Source organism: Corvus kubaryi, unplaced genomic scaffold (assembly GCF_017639235.1).
Source record: "Corvus kubaryi isolate FWS band 111438036 unplaced genomic scaffold, C.kubaryi_AGA036_p1.0 37302, whole genome shotgun sequence".
Lineage (NCBI taxonomy): Eukaryota > Metazoa > Chordata > Aves > Passeriformes > Corvidae > Corvus > Corvus kubaryi.
Genome location: NW_024581095.1, coordinates 2760789 through 2777634, shown reverse-complemented (window position 1 = coordinate 2777634; position 16846 = coordinate 2760789). Strand labels below are relative to the sequence as shown.

General features: G+C 47.5%; 1 protein-coding gene across 1 annotated transcript in view; it reads right to left on the bottom strand.

The window, feature by feature from the left end:
* The window catches only part of FBF1 (Fas binding factor 1), a 30151-nt gene extending 14938 nt beyond the window's left edge, over nucleotides 1-15213 (bottom strand). The window contains exons 1-12 of the mRNA XM_042028148.1: nucleotides 14968-15213; nucleotides 12407-12434; nucleotides 10981-11602; nucleotides 8957-9017; nucleotides 8119-8219; nucleotides 7661-7818; nucleotides 6761-6876; nucleotides 6509-6631; nucleotides 5951-6124; nucleotides 5052-5228; nucleotides 4727-4864; nucleotides 4459-4629 (exon numbers count right to left, since the gene is read on the bottom strand). Coding sequence (XP_041884082.1) covers nucleotides 4459-4629; nucleotides 4727-4864; nucleotides 5052-5228; nucleotides 5951-6124; nucleotides 6509-6631; nucleotides 6761-6876; nucleotides 7661-7818; nucleotides 8119-8219; nucleotides 8957-9017; nucleotides 10981-11602; nucleotides 12407-12434; nucleotides 14968-15213 — 2115 coding nt within the window. The remainder of the gene's footprint in view (nucleotides 1-4458; nucleotides 4630-4726; nucleotides 4865-5051; nucleotides 5229-5950; nucleotides 6125-6508; nucleotides 6632-6760; nucleotides 6877-7660; nucleotides 7819-8118; nucleotides 8220-8956; nucleotides 9018-10980; nucleotides 11603-12406; nucleotides 12435-14967) is intronic.
* Nucleotides 15214-16846: the final 1633 nt, after the last annotated feature.

The window sequence follows — 16846 nt, the reverse complement described above, 5'->3', positions numbered from 1 at the left end:
CTAGATAGAGAAATAATCTGTTACTGTGTATTCAGCACAAATGCAGGTAAGGAAGTTTGCCTACTTTTCTCACCAGCTCCACCTACTCCTCTGCTCTCAAGGTATCCTTCATTTTGTACCAATCTTTCCTATCAGAGAGTTTTGTACCAATCTTTCGTATTCCTTGTCAGAATTTCCAAAGCTTATGAAAATTGTCCCTGCATTGCTTAAGACATCACACTGCTAATACCGCACATCACTGGCTTCAGCAGTATATCCTATTTTAAATACAGAAAAAAGAAACCTAAGAGAAGGTAAGAGAAGTGAAGCTAAACTAAGCTGAGCTAAGATAAGCTCAGCTCTGATTTTGTACTCTCTCTTCCTTCATAAGTTATTTTTTGCTGTTTTTCGATGTCTTACATAGATTTTTGATTAGTCACTTGCTTTAATGTCCTAAAGCTATGCTTCCAGTTGGCCAACCATTCCCTGGAATATTTATGGATTACTATCTTTAATTTTTGGAATTATTATGAAAAATGTGAGTATGTATATAACTGCTGAAAAACAGACACACATAACAGGGAAAAACTCCTGAGAAATGCTGCATTGCAAGTAAATACTACTGATTGCAAAGATGGGATATACGCCCCACGAAAGACTGCAAAAAGCCTTATATAGCTTAAGATTTCAATTGCGTTCAGAATGATCTCAGGCTCACTTAGAAAAAGCTCAAGTGGTTGGGAAATGGGAAGGACCCTTTCTGTTGATAACCTGGGGGCAAGGATATGCTTGTGCTTCCACGGATTCCAGTCCACGACGGGTACCAGTCCCCACACTGCAAGAGTGGTCTGACCAGCCTTGGTTACTCCAGCTTTGTTGTCAGCTCATGGGGAGGCTAAGGGAACTTGAATGAATGGAGCTTGTTTGGTTCGGGCTGTGGGTCAAACATGTTCTACTGTTGGGAGAGTTTTGTTTTGTGATTCTTGTTTGTATAAAACAAAAAAGAGGGAATTGTGGAGAGAGGCAGGATGGAAATGAGCTGCAGGCTGTGAGACACATCTGCAGAATGCCATGGCAGCCCAGAGAAGCTTGTCTCCATCTGACGTTGCGGGAAGGAGATGCCACAGGGCAGAGCCCTGCAGAGGAGAGCCTGCGGAAGCTGCCAGATGGGTGGGTAGCTCGTGTTCACTCCCATATATGGACACTGAGAAAGTGTGTTACTGATATGGCAATGTGTGACAGGTTGCTTAGTGAAAAACACCATATAAGGAAATACTGTGTCGTGAAGGAGTGTATAAAGCCAGCTTGGTTCTTTGAATAAACGTCTCAGATGCCCTGCTGGTCTGAGTCCGTGCCTTAGTTATTATGGCAATTGATATCCGTGATGGAAAAAGCATAAAATCTAAGGTGTTTGAAATAGTGTATTTTTCTAAACACCTATGTGGACAATAGCAGAAAGCACACTAAAATATTAAAGAAATGGATAAAACATACCTACATTTACTGAGAATGGAACATATCTGAAGCAGATAATCCACTTAATTTATTAAAGTGACAAAGTTTGGAACTTTATATGAATCACAGACATGCATTCATATAATTAATATCTTCAGAGGATAGAGAAAATTCTAGCAGTGAATAATTTACTACCAGGCAAACAAATTTCTGAATGTGATTGACATTTGGGAAACAAAGACTCTCCTCTTTGGAGGTCAGTGTACCTGAAATACACTTATAGAGGATGGGAAGAAAGAAGCTGGGTGTAATAGGTTGCCTGAGTCATAACAAAATGCATTAAAATGTCACTTTAGAAGCTTTTCCTTGTTCTACTGAGAGATTCAGATTTCCTTGTTCTACCGAGAATAAAAAGTATAGTCATTAAGAAGAGAAATGTAAAAATGTTGTAAGGTGCATATTTAGTTTCAAATTTTAAAAATGCCTTTAAATGTGTGTCAGAAAAGTCAAGAAAACTTTATGAGTAGTATGACTAAATGACAAGACTGGTATGAATCTGCAATTTTGCGTCCATTATTTCATATATTGCATCACGTTTTTATAAGTATCGGAAAATTAATCTTGTTTCCTTTAGGTAAGCCAAATGAAACACTACACTTGATCAGATCCTTATGCCTAAGTAAACAGTGTCAATAAAACTGCAACTGAATGTTAGAATTTCTTTATTGATAATAATAATTATTTAATGTATTTGATTGTACCAGTCTATAAAAAAGGTACTAAAATGCATAGAATCCAGATCTATTAGTCTCCAATATGTAATAACTAGACTAGACAGAACAGCCTACAGGATATAAAATGCACCACTCAAAAAAGTCAAATAAACAAATTAACAAATGCGATGTATAATTGCTCTCATCCCTTTAAGCCTGCATTCTATTTTTCTTTCAAACTTTAAATGCTAAGAGCACTTTTTTTAAAGCGAGTGATATTGTACTCATTATAGAGTCATAGAAAGAACCTTAAAGATCATCTAGTTCCAAAACACCTGTCATGGGCAGGGAAACCGTCCACTAGACGAGCTTGCTCAGATCTTCATCCAAGCCTGGCCTTGAACACTTCCAGGGATGGGGTATTCACAACCTGTACCAGAGCCTCACCACCCTCACAGTAAAGTATTTCTTCCTAATATCTTATCTAAACCTACTCTCTGTCAGTTTGAAGCCATTCCCCTTTGTCCTGTCACTACATGCTCCTGTATAAAGTCTCTTGCCGTATTTCTTCTTAGCTCCCTTCAGGTACTGGAAGGCAACAACTAGGTCATCCCAATCCTCTTCAGGCTGAACAATGCCAATTCCCTCAGCCTTTCTTCCTAGAAGAGGTGCTCCATCTCTCTGATCATCTTGGTGCCTCCTCTGGAGTTTCTCCAACAGCTCCATGTCCTTCCTGTGCTGGGACCCCAGAGCTGGAGGCAGCTCTGCAGGTGGGGTCTCACCAGAGTGGGGCAGAGGGGCAGAATCCCCTCCCTCCCCTGCTGCCCACGGGGCTTTGGATGCAGCCCAGGACACACTTGGCTTTCTGGGCTGGGAGTGCCCATGGCCGGCTCATGTCCAGCTCTCACCCCAGCACCCCCAAGTCCTTCTGGGCAGGGCTGCTCTCGATCTGTTCATGCCCAGCCTGGGTTGGCACTGGGGGTTGCCCTGACCCAGGTGTAGCATCAGCACTTGGCCTTGTTAAACCTCATGAGATTCCCATGGGCCACTTCTCGAGCTTGTCCAGGTCCATCTGTACAGTACTGAGTGAATTGTGGAACACTCTGACAGTGTTTGGGAAGAGAAGAAGCTGACAACTGGGAGTATTTATTTTTACTTTCTTCCCTATATTGGAGGGCACATCATCCCTTGGTACCATGTGGGGATAGTACCTCCTCCAGCAGTGAGTGGGATTGGTGTCATGGACAGTGGGGCGCTTTCTTCAGGGAATCCAGGAAGATGCGCTCACCTTCCAAGAAATCATGGTCCTGAGAAGGATGGAAGGGATGGATATGAGAGAGTGGCACAGAAACAGGGGCGCTGTCCAGGATGATGCTCATGTCTGAGGGAAGTGTCCCAAACCGTCCCTCATGCAGGGAGGAGTGGGCTGGCACTCATCTGTGGTACCCTTTGGGGTGTGCAGGGGCCCCTCTGAAGCCCGTAACCTCATACTCTGAGTGGGACCTACAAAGGCTGCAAGAGCATCTCTGCCTGAGCAAGGGCACAACAGGGAAGCAGGGGCTGACAGAAGAGGATGGGGACATCATGAAGACAGAATTGGGCAGAGCTGGCTTCTCCCCACCCAGGAATGGGGTGAGACAGGGATAACCTCAGCCAGGTAAGGTTATTCATGAATGTAAGACAAGCTGTGAGGAGCCATCTGTCCTTGCTTCTGTTATCACCTCTTTAACTGTCCAAAGTTTCTGCAAGTCTGCCCATCCCAGCAGTTCAGTAATGACTTCAGGAAACACCCCACCCTATGTATATCAGTTTCAAGTCACACTTTACCCAGCCCTGCTCCCACCAGCTGTTTCCAAGTGTATTCCAGCCCCTCATCCCACCGTCTCACCATCTGGGCTTTGTGTTTCAGCAACTGTAGCATAGCATAGAATGCAATGGAGCTGGCTGTGTTGTCCCTGCTTTCCCACAGACTGTGCTGAGGGTGCATCCTGCCTGCAAAAGACACCTGACTGGGTGATGCCATTGCTGTTGGAGAGATCACAGATGGAGACAAAAGAGGAATGCCTTTTTTCTGCTGCCCACGTGTATTGGCAGCAGAGCCCTTCCCAAACTTCCAGTGCAAATGGGCTTTAACCCACCAACCTCTCTCTTCCTACTCCCTCAGAGCACTGCTCTCGCTCAGAGAGCTTAGATGAGCTCCTGCACAAGATGAAGAGGCAAACTCACAGCTGAGCTTTATACATAGGTGGCCTAAAACAGCCCCCAGGAACATCTCTCCTGCGTAAAATACAAGCATATCTGCCTCCCATACATCCCTTCCCATCAGCAGCACGCAAGAAGTCTTACACTGTGTGCTGGAGACGCCATCCATAGGGGCACAGAAGCCCTGGTCTTCAGTCAGCAGTATCTTCTGGTTCTTGTGTGAGAGCTCATTACAAAACTGTTCAAGCTGCCTCCTCTGCTGAGCCATGCTTAGCCGATCCTGCCCCATGCCCAGGAGAAGGAGAAGCTGTTGACAAAGGTTCAGGCCCTTGACATACTGGCCACAGGCTGAGAAAGGAAGGTGAGGGGGCATTTGCCTGGTGCAGAAGCTCTTGATGGTGCCTCAGCTGCTCCATCTGTCTCTGGATGGCCCTGAGCCCCTCCTGGTGTTCGGACTCCATCCAGCGGGCCTCCCACAAGGCTTGCTCCCCTTTCTCGTACTTCTGGCATGAGCGCTGCAAGGCAGAGCGGCTGGGGAGACTGGGAATAGAGACCATCACTGGCCAGGGGCAAGACCCCTTTGCACATATCATTTATTCCCAGCTCAGGATTAGGATTCATGACTTTGGGAGGAGTGTGAAGCCCCAGCCTTGCTCCTGGCCCCTGTACAGCTGTGAATTGTAGCACAGATGCTATGCTTACCTCAGTCATGCCTTTAAGCTCCTTCTCCCTCTGCTGGATGCGCTGTTTGGCCCTCTTCAGCTTCTCTTTCTTCAGGCGAAGCTCCAGCCAGGACTCATCCAGCTGCTCCTTGTCCCTCTCCAACTGTTCCTCCTTGGCTCTCAGCTTCTGGCCCTGTAATTTCAGATCTGCCTGCTCCTAGGATGGGCACAGGGGAAACCAAAGCACTACCTGCCCTGTTCCGGACAGTCTCATGTCTTCCTAAGTAGATGAGGGAGATCTGTCCTTGGTAAACTTCTTCTGCAGGCCAGTTTGGGGTGCAGAGCAACACCACCTAGTACTTTAGCAGTGCCCTCATTCATCCGCCCTTGGGGGCCAAGGCTGGCAGAGCTGTGATTGTACAGACACACCCACACTTTTCCCCAGAAAGGATGGAACCCCTCACCATGTGGGACAGCCTAAGGTGTGCTCAAGACTCAACAGATTGTCAAAAGTGGAAAGACTCAGCCTGAATGGTTATTTTTCACCTCAGTAGCCCTTAAAAATGAGTTCTGCTGCACTGTCTGTACCACATATTCCCTCTGGAAAGGCCAAGGCAGAAGCCGAACTGACTGTGGGCACATCCCCAGGGCATAGGAAGGTTTCCTCTCAGCTGACTTGACATGGAGACAGCTGCTTCTGTTCTGACTGCCCAAACTCCTCATAGGCACAGGCCAGAGACAGAGGTGACTGATGCTTCTGTTGATGTCTAGACATGCTGGTAGAGAGTGTGCCTGGAAGAGCCTGGTTCTCACCACCCTAAGTGACATCTCTGACTTCCCACCTGGAGGCAACACTGAATGTCTCCCCTATGGGCAGGACCCACCCTTGGAGCCTCCCAGGTGGTGCTGAGGCTACAGGAAGGAGCTCTGCTGTGGTACCTTGGCCAGTCTCATCATGGTGAAGTCCATTTTCTGAGATTGCTCCATCTTGTGCTCCAGACACTCCTCCATCAGCTGCTTTTGGTTATGGAATTCAGCCCACTCAGCTGCCAGCTTCCCTCGCTCCTCAGAGCACTTCTGCAGCATCAAATTCTTCTCCTCCAGCCACATTCTCTGGAGATCATGGCATGAGAGGGAGAGATGAAGATCCAAGTCCCATCTGCCACATTCCCTTTAACCCATTGCTGCCACTAAACCACACAAAACATTGAAAAGCTGATTCCAGGCCATTGTGCTTGGCCAGAACTTTGCAAAGAGAGCTCTGGTTCCGTGCTCTTCAAAAACCAGCATGCATAATGCACACAACATTTGCATAATAGGGGGTTGATCAGAGTGCTATTCCCTATGCAGCCAGGTGTGGGATGAAGAAGGCCAAGGACAGGTGAAGGAGGCTGCAGCCCAAACTCCAGCTCTGTCCTCCATGCCACGGCACAGTGCAGCACTGCAGAGACTGATGGCACATGGGAAAAGCACCTGGAAGTGTTTATCTGGCCTGACCTTCTCCTTCTCCCTTTCTTCTTGCACCATGGAGAGCTGCTGCATCATGAATTTTTGCTGCTCCTCCAGTGAGCGCTGCAGCGATTCTGCTTGGGCTTTTTCTACCATTGCCTTCCAGCGCTCCTGGGTTTGGACACAGAGGAAAGGCATGTGCCACTCCCAGGTGCCAGGCCAGGGACCTCCAGTGGGCAAGTCACGCCCCATATCCACACAGGAGGGCTGAAACAGGCAGAGGACACAGGCTGGACTCACTTGCTCCAGCAGCTGAGTCTGGTCCCTCAGCCTGGCCTCCAGTTTACCAATCATCTGGAATTGCCTCCGCTCCTCCTCCACGTCCCTCTGCTGCTGTGACAGCCTAGTCTGGAACTCTGGGAAGAGGCAGCAGCATTGCCATAAGCAGCAGGAATTGGGATAACCTCACTGCATCCACACGATATTCATGGAAAAAAACGTATCTTTTTGTGCTCTGTACATACCCAGGACTGTATTTTGTCAAAGGTAGACCCCAAGATGCTGAGTGACCAAGGCAAGCAAGGCTTTGCCAGGCTCAACTGTGTCACCAGATGAAGAACTATTTGCTTAACTTTTGGAAATACAGTGCTTAGTCTCAAAAATCATCCTAAACATAACCAAGAAGAGGAACAAAAAGTACACTCTGTTGGCCAGGTGTCTCAAAAACAAAGAACCAGACTAGTTGTACCAGCTCATCTCTGTATTTGCGAAGTAACACCAAGTTCATTGAGTATTCAACTTTGGGGTTGGTGACCACAAAAGACCACCCAAGGGATTCCTGAGATAGGAGGACACATGCACCAGTGGGAGGGAAAATATATTATTGGACTTGGGGAAGTTATTATCAAATGTATGCTTCTTCTGGGAAAACCAATGAATATGTTTGTAAAGTATAGTATATAAACAGGAGCTTTTCTTACTTGATATGCATGATAGGTAGAAATATTCCATGTGCATCCAGAGCTGAATAATGCTACATTGGTGTTAAGGAGTTTATTCTACCAATTTTGGCAACACCTGGACTGACTTTCTCCAATGAACTCATTAGCAGAGGTGAGGGTCTATGCTGTGCTTGTCAGCTGTTCTGGAGGTGGTACTTTCACGTCCCATTAGGATGAATGCTACTTTGACAAAACATACCCTTGAGCAGCTTGTCCTGCTCCTGGGACTTGGGATGCTCCTGTGTTGGGGCCATGCCCTGGCTCTTCAACAGGAACTGAGTTGTTGACTGTTCGTTCTCCGGCTGCAGCCTCTCCTCCTGCTGCCGGTCTTTGTTCTTCACCACCTTTTTCTGGCTCCTGCCCAAGAGGTCACGCCAAAGAAAAAGTGTTGCTTTCTTGGCCATACCTAGCACACCAGGGATGTGCTGGTAGTGGATTAGCCCCTCCTCCTTGTCATCCACGGCAATGCTGGTGAGGTAAACTCCCACACTGGCACACCCTTAGGGCTGCTCTCTGTGACCACCAGGTTCATACTGATGTGGCTCTGTGCCCCCATTCAGGGATGGACTGGGGAAGTGCCCCAGCATTCCCACCCCAGGGGAGGTGGACAGGGCTGTAGGCAAAGACCTGACACGGGAGGGGAGCACAGGCTGCTACCTGTAGCCACATGTGATGAGATCCAGGTCCTCCTGGTACCGCTGATGGAGAAAATCCAGTAACTGCTCCTGCTGTGTCCGCTGCATTTCCAGTGTCCAGACCTGCCAGAAACACACAGAGAAGGTCCTTGTGCCACCCAGGACAGAGTTCCCACAGCAGCACTTCGGGGGCATAGGCATCTATCTGCCCAGTCATCCTAACACTATTTGGAGCAGAAATGGTCCCTTATCCTCCTAATGGGTCACACATGGTTCCCCAGCCAGCAGGCAATGGACTCACTTGTCTCTCCAGCTGTGACACAAGGGTCTGGATGTGGAGCAGCACTGCCAAACAGCCTTTTGGATCCTGGAATTGTGCCTCAGCTGTGGTAAACTGTGGGGATGCAGGGATGCTGTCAGGGAGGTAAAGCACATTTCCTCCTCACCCTGAAACACCCAGCCTACTGCAGCCCTTTCTCTACCCTTCTCCCGCCCAACCCCACTGCTGGTCTGGGTCCCTTCTCTCCAAGAGCAATCCCTTCCCAGGAATAAGCATGCTGAGCTGTCTTCTCGAGGGCCAGGCTCAGGGGAAGACTCTGTGTGCTCTGGAAGACAATGTATCCTGCCACCATGGCAGGGTAAGGAAACCCATCTGGATGAGAAATGGGGACTTCCAAGAGCAAGCAAGAACTGCCACTGCTGTTAAAGCTCTAATTCCCCTTCAGTTGTCTAGAAATAACTTCGCAGCTCCTTCCTGGTCTGCAGTGGTGAGTTGAATGAGGTGAGACCAGGAGAAACCTTAGTCTACCTCAGCCCCAGCCCTTGCGACACTCAGGCTCTCTCCTGAAATTTGGCCTCACCTCTACAAAATCAATGCCCTCCTCAAGGAGTCTGCTGAAGAAGTCATCCTCTAGGATGGACCTGTGACATAAGCCCAGGGGTTAGCAGCTCAGCAAGGATACCTTGGGGACAGCCAGGCCAGGCAGGGGGAGGTGGAGGGGGCCCGACAGGCACAGCACAGAAGCCACATCGTACAACACAGAAAAAGGAAGAGAAAATAGCCCTGGGATAAAAGATAGCAGTGTTGGGATTGCTCTATTTAGCAAGAACCTGTTGTTACAAGGGATATTCACAGAAGATGTAGAGAGCTCGGGGACACCCAGCTGTCACTGGAAAGCTTCAGGCTCTGGGATCCCATTTTTCAAAGGTATCACAGGTTACCTGCCTTCCCAGACAACAGCTGTTGGGGCAGGGAGTTGAGGAGAAGACAAGGAGAAGCAGATCAGAAGAACTTGGAGAGCACAGAGAGATCCCCAAGAGTGAAATGCCATGTCTGAAAGACACTCACTTCTTGCTGGCCTTTGAGCAGGTACACTGGGCTCTCAAAGTGCTGCCTGCAGCTGGCTGGAAAGCTCTGGCAGGTTTAACAGGATCGTCTGGAAACCAGACAGGAAGTGATTAGGATGGTGGCTGTGGGCATTTTCTTTAGTCTCTCCAAAGGGTAACCTCCCTTAATCCTGATGGCCCCCTCATGAGCTCAGTGCCCCCCAGCACCATATATCCACCACATCATGAAATGGGACCGGTGGGATCCTGCAGCTAGGCATCCTGCTGCAAGGATGGCTGATCACAGCCTGGACAGCATTCCCATGGCCAAGGGTGATGCTGTGGCTCCTGCCTTTTGTTGGGTTCTTTTTGCAGTGCAGAGGGACCCTCTCTACCTCTGGCTGCCCAAACTGTACAATCACATGACACACACCCAGGGGTCTCGCCTCTTGGAAGGGATCTGCCTTTGCAGATATCGATGGTTTCACTGAGGATTCTTTCACAGTGCTAAGCCGAGGCTCCGGCTGCCTGCATGGGCACAGAGACACAAGTGATGCTCAGCAGTGTCACAGCTCAGGGAAAGGTGCAGAGGCTTTCACTTGGTTGTCATTTCTTTCAGTTTAAAGCTTGGCTGTCCCTCTGGGATCAAAAAGGCAAGAGCCTGGTGGTACTTCAGAGCTGCCTTCCCTCTCAGTTACAGAGGTTCCATTCCAAAGGGATGACTGGAAGTTACCCACCCTCTCCATTCCCCATCTCCTCACACATGTAGCTGTTTTCTTCAGGACACCTCTCTCATGGAGGATGCCTACAAGGTGAAAGAGGCCTTATCTTGAGCCATCTGTGCTTGCTGCCTTGTCTTGTGGGATAGCTGCCTGCTGTGATGCTCCTATGGTGCTCCTGTGAAGCTGTCTGGCTTCAAGTGAAAAGCAACCAATGGGAGAGAGCCAAACAGGGGATGAAAGATGAGACCCTTGCCCCCAAAAACCCACTCATGCCCGACAGCTGACAGGCTGTCCCAGTTGGCTTTGGCAGGATTCAGCTTTTTTGCTTGAGAGAGAGCACAGATACCTCTAAACCACCATCACTGGTGTTCCTTGTTGCTGTATCATCACCTTGTTGCCCCTGGTCACCAGCAGCCCCAGCTAACACACCTCTGCCCACGACACATGGCACTTTGTCCGCAATTCACTGCCGAGTCCCATTTGGATGGCATAAGTCTGAACCAGTGTCCATGTGAATTCAACCACAGAAGGTGCTTTGTCTGCAATTGGCAGGAATGAAGGGGAATGGAGGCAGGAACAAGGAGGATGGGGAAGCATGTGAGGTGTGCTGATCCCGAACAGATCCATGGGATCCAGAGCCACATGTGCAAATAATAAGAGAGCTCAGAGCTGTGATGGGACAGTGGCAGAAAGCCCCACATTATAACCCCAGACTGAAAGAGGAGAGTGCTTAGAATTAATTTCCTATATCTGAACCAAAGATTTCTGAGAAGTCCTGCTGGGGCAGCTACACGTGGAGCAGGTGGAAGACATGGAGCCATTGATGATGCCTTTACCTGACAGGAGAATGGGGATCCAGCCCTTTGCCTGGGGCCTCCAAGGGCTGGGCCTTTCTCTCCTGAACTTCTGCCTGGGCCTGAGCTTTCTTGCAAGCCAAGGCATCACTCAGCCCGTCCTCCTCTGCCTCCTTCTCCTCCTCCTTCAGTGGGTCAGCTTTAGCTGCTGCCTCCCCTGCGGCTGGGATTTGGCTGGCAGGGATGTGCTTTCTGTCTGCAGCAGGGCTGGACTTTGCTGGAAGCTCTGGCTCCAAATCCAGAATCTCCTCATCTTTCAGTGTCAGCCAGTCATCTTCAGTCCTCCCAGTCTCCCTCACAATGCTGTGCCTAGCTGAAGGAGGAGGTTTGGACCCAGGGTCTGCTTTCAGTTTGCCACTGTTCTGAGATGCACACCTGCTGCAAGGAGAAGCAGTTACATACCTGCCTGCAATGGGATCCTGCAGGCGAGGGGACCCTGGGAACCCTCTTCTCCCCACAGTGGGGGCAGCAGGGCTGGCAACTGGAGCTACAGACACACAGAGAGCATGATACCTGCCATGCCGCCACCTTGTCAGCTGGTCCTCAGACCAAGGGGGCTCATACTCTCCAACAACAAGTTTTTCTTGTCGTGATCCTCTTCCTTCTGTGTTTAGAGAATCAGCTTTAAGTCAGTGCCCAGAGGAGCAGCTGTCTGTAAAGACACTGGCCCTCCTCCTCCTCTGTCTTCCCTGTAGTTCCCACTGGTATAGCTGTCTTTGGGTAAACACAGCTGGAAACATCTACCCTTGAAAACCCTGAGCAACATGCCTCCAAACTGTGACTGGGAACAGCTCCTTTGTTAGGAATCAGCCCATGTTCAAAGGCAACTGAGTCATGGCTAGAGCGCAGATACTCCCAGGCTGCCTCAAGGGCAGAGTATGACACTTCTGCTTCAGTCACCTTCCACTCCTTGTTGACAGAGAGCCCATTAGCTACCCTACGCACCACTACCCTACACTCACTGTCAAGTGAGCCAGCTGATTCATATTCAGTTAGTCCCTGGCCAGAAGAAGCATTTGGTCTGCATGTGAGCTCTCCCACTGCAGTGTCTCAGAGTTCCTGGACAACCCTGAAAGCACTGCTTCAGCATCAGGGCTGCAAGAGGTCTTCAATTAAGCAGTTGTGGATTAGGGGAGGAAAAATTAAATAAATGCATAGATTCTTCCCTAGACTTGGGAAAGACCAGGAAAGGAACATAGGACCTCAATAAGCAAATCCACTTGATGGGAGAGACAGATGAGCATCTCTAGTTCAGGAAGGACATCATGCACTCCACAGCAGATTTCAGACGAGGATTGCAGCAGCCAGGGCTGCCACCTGTACCCAGTGTTCCCCTCCTCTGTCCCACGCATTTCCAGGATATCAAACCATTTACATACACAAAAGGAAGGCACATGAGTGTACACACCTGTTGAACTCTTCCTGCCATCTGCAGCCTAGGGAGAAAGACAAATTCCCTCATTAGAACACAAAGCAGGTCTGACTTGCACCTTCCCAAAACACACTAAGGCCAGAAGCAGTTTCTCAAGAGCACCCCATAAACAACAGCACAGCCTTCCTTCTGCTTATGCTCTTTGGGAATTGGCCCATGAAATGCAGGGAAACCACAGAGGTATTTCCCACTTTAGAGACAGCAGTGAGCACAGACCCTCCTGAGTTCTGGCCGTGCAGAGCCTCCAGCCCTCTTGCCTCCCAACAGAGGTCCCAGTGCATCCACTCTGGAGCTGACAGTCCTGCCTTCGGGCCGCATCAGACTCACCATGGCGGTGTGTCCCAGCCTTCCCGGGATCCAGAAACACAGTTTATAGTATCTTCCGATAGCCACAGAGGCCCGAGGAAGGACAGAGGAGGAGCCCAATGGGCCCCGGAGCTCAGAGCTGCCACCGCCCCCCGCCCCCCCAGTACCGCTCTCGGTGTTCCAGGTTGCCATAGTGATGGGGCTGCCTCTCCCAGCATCTGGCCAGGAACGTCTCCACAGCCATAGCGCTGTGGGCTCTGTCCTTGTCCCAGGAACCCCCTACTTCCCCGGAGGGAGGTCTTCACTGAGGGAAGCGTCCCAAACCGTCCCTCATGCAGGAAGCAGCGTGCTGGCACTCATCTGTGGTACCCTTTGGGGTGCATGGGGGCTTCTCTGAAGCCCATAACCTCATACTCTGAGTGGGACCTACAGACAAAGGCTCCAAGAGCATCTCTGCCTGAGCAAGGGCACAACAGGGCAGTAGGGGCTAATTGGAGAGGATGGGGACATCATGAAGACAGAATTCAGCAGAGCTGGCTTCTCCAACACAGGAGAGGGACAACCTCAGCCAGCTAAGGATGTTATCCATGAATGTGAGACAAGCTGTGAGGAACCATCTGTCCTTGCTTCTGCTGTCACTCCTTTGCTGCCCCTGGAGCTACAGCCCCCCTGTGAGCTCTGTGAGAGGACCTGTGAGGTCCTATCCCTCCAGAGGTAGATGAGAAAATAGGACTGCTTGGGCTCAAACGATGTATTACTTCATAAACATCTAGCTAATGTAAAATAAATGGTAGTTATGCAGAAGGCAAAACACTTTACACTTTTCTGAAGAAACATTTTCTTTTTGCCAACATTTTAATTTTAACCTGTCTGATTAGAAAGAGAAAACTACTTGTTGCAGAAATATTTGAATAGGTTTTGTGAGGTATACACTGTGAAAATTTCTCACATCAGGAAAAGAAAAATTGCATCTCTAAAGGTGCTTTATGTGAATGAATATTTCTGAGCTCTTGATGAAAATCATGTAGGCAAATGCTAACATGACTAATTTCTATATTAGTGTTTTTCCATTTCTATATTAGTGTTTTTCCGTTTTTTTTTTTCATATCACTGTTGAGTTCTTTTAAAGGTTGAGGAAATGACAAGTTACAAACAAACTAAGACAATTATGAACTGAAAGGAAGCTGACTCTTCAGTTAAGCCTACCAAAAATAAGAAAACCTTTGTCTCTACATCGCTTTCTCTTTTACACTTTTACCTTTAGTCTTGTTAATTTCTTTGGCCAAGTGATGTCTGTTCATTTCATGGCAATTCCCTTTCATTTCAGAAAAATGAGGAAAAAATTTCAGTCTTAATAGAGGACTTGAAGGTTTTATACTTTCTTGGTCTGTTTTATCACAAATTCCTTTATCTACACAATCGTGCAAAACAGCGTAGCGAAGAAATTTCTTCTCACAAAAGATAACATAGGAGTGGGACTATCAGATTAAATGGTGCCACTCTAAAAAAGGTTTTAAACTATTAGTCTAATTGCTTCCAAAAGTATAAATTAAGCTTTAATAGTCAGAGAAATAGAGATCATTATTCCCAGTAAGTAGAACACTTTCATGTGTTACACTGCCTGTTGGTCTGAGCTATTAATGACCTCTTCTGCAGATTTCCTCAGAGTTGCAGTGCTCAGTGTGGAGCACAAGAACCAAAATGGTTGTGACAACTGAGGGGTGCTGAGTGCAGTATACACCAATACTTTGCACATCTATATTATTGGTGGTCACTGAATCCTGCCAGAGTGCACAATGATGGAGGGAATCCTGAAGGCACATTCCCAACCCAAAAGAGCATACATGAAGAAGTGTGATTTCAGGACAACCCAAGGAGTTAATGAAAATGGAGATGGAGGACTCTGGGTGTTAAGAATGCAAACAGCAGGGAAGAAGATGTAGAACAAGAATTGGCAGCCCTTTAAAATTAATGCAGTTTGGTTTTACTTTGTCTGACACTAGAATGGAGCTGTAGGAACATAAAAAAGCTAAAAATGCTTGCTGTCATGTGGCACATCTGAGACACACTGGTAGAGGCGGTTCCTGGAAGAGCCTGGTTCTCACCACCCTAAGTGACATCTCTGACTTCCCACCTGGAGGCAACACTGAATGTCTCCCCTATGGGCAGGACCCACCCTTGGAGCCTCCCAGGTGGTGCTGAGGCTACAGGAAGGAGCTCTGCTGTGGTACCTTGGCCAGTCTCATCATGGTGAAGTCCATTTTCTGAGATTGCTCCATCTTGTGCTCCAGACACTCCTCCATTAGCTGCTGTTGGTTATGGAATTCAGCCCACTCAGCTGCCAACTTCCCTTGCTCCTCAAAGCACTTCTGCAGCATTGACTCCTGCTCTTCCAGCGAAATCTTGACCCAGATACTGAGTGACCAAGGCAAGCAAGGCTTTGCCAGTCTTGGCTGGACTTTCTCCAAAGAACCCATTAGCAGAGGTGAGGGTCTACACTGTCATTGTGCTTGTCCAATGTTCCAGAGGCAGTTCCTGCAGGTCCCATTGGAATCAATTCCGCTTTGATGAAACATATGCTTGAGCTGCTTGTCCTGCCCTGGGACTTGGGATGCTGCTGTGCCAGGGCCATGTCCTGGCTCTGCGACTAGAGCTGAGCTGCCAGCTACTTCTTGTCCTGCCACAGCCTCTCCTCCTGCTGCCACTTCTGTTGCCACTACTTCTCCCTTCTCATTTTTCAGGGAGGCACAATCTCCTTGGCCTTTCTTCTCTGAATACTTACAGAATGCCTTATTATTTTTAATATTCCTTGCCAAGTCCCATTCTAGCTGTGCCTTAAAATCTTAAATAATATATTTACAGGAAAGAGTTTTATAAAAATTCTTCATATAATTCTTTAAAATCTTTAAGCAGACTAGGTGTAAGTCAAGGAAGAAGATTCATTTGCAGCACAAATCCCTTTCAACACAAATGCATGTTAATCTCTTCTGTAGCTTATTCAATTATGCCTTGACTGTATCAGGTAATTCAAGTTTAACAGACATTCTTTGACAAAGTGACCTGCACCACAGGCCTTGCAAAGATATAAGAAAGGCTATGTAAATTTATAGCCAAGATATTTTATTAGATTTTCCCACTTAAAATTTTTGATAATATTCAAGTAGGAATGTTCTCTGTTTCTCTAAATTCCATTGAAACACAGTTAAGATTTTGAAGGTCTGTATGAAACAATGGATACAATAAGTCAGCTTTGTTAAATATCTAAGCCAGGTTAATAATACCTTGCTCTTGTTTATTTGCTACCATTAGCAATGGTATACACTTTTGTTTGTTTGTTTTGTTTTAATTTTTTTGTATTAATTACTTCTGGTTTTAAATTGACAGTTTTTTACAAGAGTTAAGGTCAAACGTAGAATTTTACAGCTGCAATTTATTAAGAACTGCCACTTTAAAGATACAGTGTTGAAAGATTAGCAGTGAATTATGGCACAGCCTGCACATTAAAACTGCCAGGTTGTGCAGCAAATTTACAGACAATCTGCAAGCTGAAATATTAGTCTCTTTGTGCTTTGAAGATTGCATTAATTATAGTCATTCTAAGAGTGCAATAATTAGACTGTTTTACAGTAGCCACTAAGGTCAGCTTATACAAGTAATTTTTCACCTGCTACAAAGCTCCATGAATATATTAACTCATCACAAACCTGTGTTTTCTGCTCAAAGTTGTGTTGTTTTGAAAGGAAAGCAATAGAAGTGGTGGACTTGACAGAATGAAGTTCCACCACTGCAGTCAGGGATGCTCTGGCACAGGATTTCATCAGAAAGCAATATACAGCCATGAATGCTAATTGGCTTTTTGTCATAGCTGGAAAACCAATCCTGACTGCTTACACAAAAAAGCTTTTGTGAGAACATGGATGCTACTGGAATGCTGCCAAACCTGGACAATTTGTATGTTGTAAGATGTTTCCAAAAGTGCAAAAAAAAATGAGGCAGGGATGCAACTCTGCCCTGTAGTGGTAGCTCAAGTCAGTACCTCAACTTTGCCGGAATGTTCTCATCTGGGGAAAAAAAAAGCAGAAAAAAACTGAAAGGAAGTACAAGAAACCT